General features: G+C 46.7%; 1 protein-coding gene across 1 annotated transcript in view; it reads right to left on the bottom strand.

The window, feature by feature from the left end:
- LOC143294934 (sodium/potassium-transporting ATPase subunit alpha-B-like) overlaps nucleotides 1-7,500 on the bottom strand; it is an 84,954-nt gene that overhangs the window by 45,490 nt on the left and 31,964 nt on the right. Inside the window, exon 4 of the mRNA XM_076606450.1 lies at nucleotides 792-905. Within this exon, the coding sequence (XP_076462565.1) occupies nucleotides 792-905 (114 nt within the window). The remainder of the gene's footprint in view (nucleotides 1-791; nucleotides 906-7,500) is intronic.

The raw sequence follows: 7,500 nt of genomic DNA, 5'->3' as shown, positions 1-7,500 counted from the left end.
GATCACAGTTCTGACAACATGATAGATGATCACAGTTCTGACAACATGATAGATGATCACAGTTCTGACAACAGACATAATCTCAGTTGATCACAGTTCTATTAACAGACATAGCAGATGATCATAGTACTAACAACGGATACGTTCACAGATGATCATAGTACTGACAACAGTCATAATATCAAATGTTGATACCAGACAGGTCAGATGTCTACTGGAAGCACGAAGCAGAGGATATGATCAAAGACTAACACGAAATGTAAGATGGATGTGATGGTGAAGGACTGACATAAGGGATGAGGCATGAGGTGGATGTCATGACGAAGGCTGACATGTGGCATGAGGTGGATGTCATGACGAAGGCTGACATGTGGCATGAGGTGGATGTCATGACGAAGGCTGACATGTGGCATGAGGTGGATGTCATGACGAAGGTTGACATGTGGCATGAGGTGGATGTCATGACGAAAGCTGACATGTGGCGTGAAGTGGATGTCGTGACGAAGGCTGACATGAGGCATGAGGTATGAACTGGATGCCATGACGAAGGCTGACATGAGGAATGAGGGATGTGTTGGATGCTATGATGAAGTCTAACATGAGGAATGAGGGATGAGTTGGATGCTATGATGAAGTCTAACATGAGGAATGGGGGATGTGTTGGATGCTATGATGAAGTCTAACATGAGGAATGAGGGATGAGTTGGATGCTATGATGAAGTCTAACATGAGGAATGAGGGATGAGTTGGATGCCGTGATGAAGAACTGGATGTCACGGTGAAGGACTGACCTGAGGCACAAGGTTCTTGAAGGAGTCCATGATGCGGGAAGACTTGGCTTCCTGGTAGTAGGAAAAGATGCCCGTCACCACCACCACCGTCACCAGCACGATACCCAGGTACAGCTGTCAACACACACAGGTACAGCTGTCAACACACACAGGTACAGCTGTCAACAACACACACAGGCACAGCTGTCAACACACACAGGTACAGGTACAGCTGTCAACACACACAGGTACAGCTGTCAACACACACAGGTCAACACACAGGTACAGGTACAGCTGTCAACACACACAGGTACAGCTGTCAACACAAACAGGTACAGCTGTCAACACACACAGGCACAGGTACAGCTGTCAACACAAACAGGAACAGGTACAGCTGTCAACACACACAGGTACAGGTACAGCTGTCAACACACACAGGTACAGCTGTCAACACAAACAGGTACAGCTGTCAACACACACAGGCACAGGTACAGCTGTCAACACAAACAGGAACAGGTACAGCTGTCAACACACACAGGTACAGCTGTCAACACAAACAGGTACAGGTACAGCTGTCAACACACACACAGGTACAGCTGTCAACACACACAGGCACAGCTGTCAACACACACAGGCACAGCTGTCAACACACACACAGGTACAGCTGTCAACACACACAGGTACAGCTGTCAACACACACAGGCACAGCTGTCAACACACAGGTACAGGTACAGCTGTCAACACAAACAGGTACAGGTACAGCTGTCAACACACACAGGTACAGCTGTCAACACAAACAGGTACAGGTACAGCTGTCAACACACACACAGGTACAGCTGTCAACACACACAGGTCAACACACAGGTACAGGTACAGCTGTCAACACACACAGGTCAACACACACAGGTACAGATGTCAACACACACAGGTACAGCTGTCAACACACACAGATACAGCTGTCAACATACACAGTGCACAGGTATAACTGTCAACATACAAATGACAGTGGCATTTTTTCGGTGTTAAGTGTTTATAATTATTGGCGTAAGTATCTCCATAATATCTATATTAAAAGTGTCAGCATGTTCATACCAACAGTGTCAGCATTGTTCATGTTGTCAGTGTAAATAAGTTCATCTCACCAGAGTCAGCTTGTTCACATTATCAGTCAGCATTTCATAATTATCAATGTCCACATGTTCATAGTTACCACTATCAGCATGTTCGTTATAATCAGTGCCAGTTTGGTAATAAAATCAATGTCAACATGCTCCTATCGTCAGTGTCAACATGCTCCTATCGTCAGTGTCAGCATGCTCCTATCATCAGTGTCAGCATGTTTATATTATCAGCGTCAGCATGTTCATATTATCAGTGTCGGCATGTTCATATCAACAGTTTTAGCATGTTCGTATCATCAATGTCAACACGTTCATGTCAACAGAATCAATATGTTCGTATCATCAATATCAACATGTTCACAATACCAGTGTCAACATGGCATGTCACCAGTGTGAACACGTTCATACCATCAGTGTCAACACGTTCATACCATCAGTGTCAACATGGCATGTCACCAGTGTGAACACGTTCATACCATCAGTGTGAACACGTTCATACCATCAGTGTCAACATGTTCATACCATCAGTGTCAACGTCAGTCACCAGTGTCAACACGTTCGTACAATCAGTGGCAACATGGTCATATCATTAGCGTCATCATGTTCATACCAAGTGCCAACATATTCCTATCATCAATGTCAACACGTTCATATCATCAGTGTCAGCATGTTCGTATCATCAGTGTCAACACGTTCATGTCATCAGTGTCAACACGTTCGTATCATCAGTGTCAACACGTTCATGTCATCAATGTCAACACGTTCATATCATTTATGTCAACACTTTCGTATCATCAATGTAAACACGTCCATGTCATCAGTGTCAACACGTTCATATCATCAGTGTCACTGTCACTGCAGGAGCACAGAGAACCATTGAGGGATCGGGCAGGGGAGGCGGGGAGGGGTGGGGGGAGGGGGGAGTGTGGTGAGTGCCAGGATGGTGTGAAGAGAAGTGGTGAGGAGCAGGCCCCAATCTACCTGTTGCCTGGGGCTCTCCCACACTGCAGCTCCCATGTCTGATTCACCGCTCTCTCTCCGTCACTGTCAGCTAGCTGAAGGGTGTGGGGTGTGGGGAGTGGGGAGGGGGTGGAGAAAGATAACAAGCTCTTGAATTGCCACCCACTCTCTTACAACTCCCCCCCCCCCAACCCTCCCCCCAGCCTCCCTTCCCCCTCATCTCCTCTCCCACCCTTTTCTGGAACGTGAAAGGAATGGGGTGGATGGATGCCGGAGGGGGGGACGAGGGGGCGGGGTGGGGTGGGGGTGGGGGGGTTGGGGGGGGGGCGTGGGGGGGGGAGGGCGGGAACCACAACGATCAATATAGCAAGTGTGCGGACTCTCCCCCTCCCTGCTGTAACGTGGTCAGAGGTGTTTTCACGGCTACCCGCCCCTCCCCCCCCACCCTCCACTCCCCCGCCTCCTTCCCACCCCTCACCGGCCCGTCATGTGCTGACGCCCACACATTTCCGGGCTGAACGACAGTGAAGCAGTGCTGACCTTTGTAGCGACGTGCTGAGGCTGATACCGCTCTGCTTCCCGCTGAGTCAATGGTCCATCTCATGAACACCCTACACCCCGAGTCAATGGTCCATCTCATGAACACCCTACACCTCGAGTCAATGGTCCATCTCATGAACACCCTACACCCCGAGTCAACGAATCCATCTCATGAACACCCTACACCCCGAGTCAATGGTCCATCTCATGAACACCCTACACCCCGAGTCAACGAATCCATCTCATGAACACCCTACACCCCGAGTCAATGGTCCATCTCATGAACACCCTACACCCCGAGTCAATGGTCCATCTCATGAACACCCTACACCCCGATTCAACGAATCCATCTCATGAACACCCTACACCTCGAGTCAATGGTCCATCTCATGAACACCCTACACCTCGAGTCAATGGTCCATCTCATGAACACCTTACACCCCGAGTCAATGGTCCATCTCATGAACACCCTACACCTCGAGTCAATGGTCCATCTCATGAACATCTGACTTCAGACCTACACTGAGCGAGTCAATGGTCCATCTCATGAACATCCTCTGACACGTCTGAGAGAGTCAATGGTCCATCTCATGAACATCTGACTTCAGACCTACACTGAGCGAGTCAATGGTCCATCTCATGAACATCTGACTTCAGACCTACACTGGGCGAGTCAATGGTCCATCTCATGAACATCTGACTTCAGACCTACACTGAGCGAGTCAATGGTCCATCTCATGAACATCCACTGACTCTCCTGACCTACACAGCGCCTGGTTTGATGGTCATCTGGGAAAGGAGGACTGTAGACGTGCCTTGAATTATTGGTGATACTTTGTGGTAAAGAGAAGGAGGGTGGTAGATGTTCGCTGATTTATTGGTGATACTTTGTAGTAAAGTGAAGGAGGGTGGTTGATACGTTGATTTATTGGTGATACTTTGTGGAAAAGTGAAGGAGGGTGGTTGATGTACGTTGATTAATTGGTGATACTTTGTAGTAAAGAGAAGGAGGGTGGTTGATGTACGTTGATTTATTGGTGATACTTTGTGGAAAAGAGAAGGAGGGTGGTTGATGTACGTTGATTTATTGGTGATACTTTGTAGTAAAGTGAAGGAGGGTGGTTGATACGTTGATTCATTGGTGATACTTTGTGGAAAAGTGAAGGAGGATGGTTGATGTACGTTGATTGATTGGTGATACTTTGTGGTGAAGAGAAGGAGGTTGGTTGATACGTTGATTTATTGGTGATAGTTTGTGGTGAAGAGAAGGAGGGTGGTTGATGTACGTTGATTTATTGGTGATACTTTGTGGTGAAGAGAAGGAGGGTGGTTGATACGTTGATTTATTGGTGATATTTTGTAGTAAAGAGAAGGAGGGTGGTTGATGTTCGTTGGTTTGTTGGTGATACGTAAACACCGACTGACGCAAACTGCCAGAAGATGCCATGCAACATTTCAAAGAGCCAAAACGTGTGGGTGGGTGGAGGATGGTGAGGGAGATGGATAGAGGTTGTAGCAGGAGGGGAGTGGAGGATCAATGCAGTCTGACATCCAATTGTCCGGAAGTCTGGGCGGTGAATTTTGAAAGCTATTTGTTGCCTTTGGCAACCCCACAAGCTCTCGCTTCGCGTTTCGCTCTGGCTAGCATAACTGTGTTCAGAGATTGGAGGTCACGACACAAGAGAACTGATTCCTGGCGTAACCCCCCATTCCCCGAGCCCTCCCCCCCCCCGCCCAACCCCGTCCTGCCCCCGTCACCCCCTACTCTCTCTCTCTTTCCCGGTTCGTGGCCCCATTTCCCCAAAGGTGAGGTGTGGGAGAGGGAGGAGGAGGAGAGAGGGGGGCAGGGTGTGGCGAGACAGACGATCAATACAAGAGGCTGACTCAGTGTGAGGATGTCTGGTGGTAAGTCTTCTTCGCTCCACACCTCGCTGAGTTATCGGTAAAACAACACCGGGCTCTACAGCAGTGTCATACCCCCCCCCCCTCCCCCCTGACATCACTTGGAGAATCATGCTGACCATCACACAGTTTGTCCCTGTCTGTCAGTCCGTGTCATGTTCTCCCTGTAAATCGTGCAGGGCCTGGGAGGGCAATGCCGACGGTTCACTGTCACCGTTTACACCCACTCAGCACAATCGCGGACACCGTAAGACTCCACAGTGAAGTACTGTTAAGCACAAAAAACACATATCTCTGGATCGTCATTGTCAGACACGCTGGTAAAAGTTTGCACTGCTATACATCCCCCCCCCCCCGCCCCCCTGGTGGATTGTACATTTGATTTGACCAGTACACGTTAACAGACTGAGTACATAGAATGTCCGTGTTCCCATGTGTGCCCCATAATCGTGTTACAGTCCAGCCAGCCACAAACAGGCCATTTCAGGGCGGAGCGCACAGTTTGTTTCTCAAGGAGGCGTCACTGCGTTCCGATAAATCCATATACGCTACACACTACATCTGCTAGGCAGATGCCTGACCAGCAGCATAACCCTTGCGAGCACACACACACACACACACACACACACACACATATATATATATATATATATATATATATATATCAGAGTGGATTAATTCCACAGAATTTTGCCAGAGGACAACACTCTCGTTGCCATTTATTTATTTATTATTTATTATTATTATTATTTTTATTATTATCATTACTACTACTTTTTTTTATATCATAATTATTATTTATTTATGTAAGCTTATCTATTATTTATTCACCTTTTTTTTCCCCAAGGCCTGACTAAGCGCGTTGGGTTACGCTGCTGGTCAGGCATCTGCTTGGCAGATGTGGTGTAGCGTATATGGATTTGTCCGAACGCAGTGACGCCTCCTTGAGCTACTGAAACTGAAACTGCCATGGGTCCTGTTTCAGTGCGCCAAGTGTGTGCTGCACGCGGGACCTCGGTCATCGTCTCATCCGAATGACTGGCCGCTTAGTTTGATTTCCCAGTCTTCCTCTTCGTTCGTGGGCTGCAGCTCCCACGTTCACTCGTATGGAAACGAGTGGGCTTTTACGTGTATGACCGTTTTAAAATTTCCAGTCAAACTTCGGGGAAAACGGCGAGACGGAATTCGAAACCAGACCCTCACAGACTCTATCTCTGTCTCTCTTTCTTCGCCCTCCCCGCCTGCCTATCTGCCTGTCTGTCTGTCTCTATCCATCTATCTATGTAACTTTTTTTTATGTAGGCAAGCATACGAGATAGGGCGAACAGAACTGGGTATTCCACATCAAGAAAACACTAACGGAACACGGATGTGCCAAGGAGTAGGGCACGAGAGCGGCTTTGTATGGGTATTTAAAGATAGACTTATAGCATGTTACATACAAAACTGGCACGGAGATATAGACAGTAATAATAGGTATAATCAGAGAAATACATTAAGATCGTAACAAACAAGTGGCATAAAATCTGCTTTGCGAGGCTAAGATTAAGAGCACTTGGACTGAATGCCAACAGAAGATGGTACGATTCAGACGAAGCAACATCTCCTTGCCCAATGTGTGACGAAAGCCCAGAAGATGAAAATCATTTCATATCTAACTGCAAAAGATTCGAAGAACTGCGAAAAAAAACTGTAACCTTTTCAATACAGCTCCAGCGCAGAGAAAAGATTTGTTCGGCATACTGATGACAGAAAATGAAGATATGATACTCTCACTAGCAAAATATATATCCGAGGCAGTAGATATATGTAAAACGTCTACAATCGGTCCCAATACTCACTGATCAATTAAAAACTTAGCATGGATTCTATGAAGGGAAAAAGGCATAGACAAAAAGGAAGGGTTACATTTGGATGGTCAATTTCGACAATGTGTTTTTATGATGTGTTCACATTGAAAAAATGTGTTTCGGTGTTACAGGCTTGAATAGTTATTATATGTTTTATATGTACTTTGTTATGTGTTCGTATTGATATGATGTGTGTCGATGTCACAAATATAAATAATTATTATATGAATTATCTGTACTTTGTTTCCTGTGTACAGTCCAAACCTTAGAGACGAACGACTGGGAAAAAAAGACACAGTACCCACCTGCCACATTTTATTTTAGCTTGTGACAAAGTACTAAAGTGTCGCTTATCCC

Source organism: Babylonia areolata, chromosome 20 (assembly GCF_041734735.1).
Source record: "Babylonia areolata isolate BAREFJ2019XMU chromosome 20, ASM4173473v1, whole genome shotgun sequence".
In the NCBI taxonomy this organism is placed as follows: domain Eukaryota; kingdom Metazoa; phylum Mollusca; class Gastropoda; order Neogastropoda; family Buccinidae; genus Babylonia; species Babylonia areolata.
Note: the sequence above shows the minus strand (reverse complement) of the source record. Positions and strands in the feature narration are given on the sequence as shown.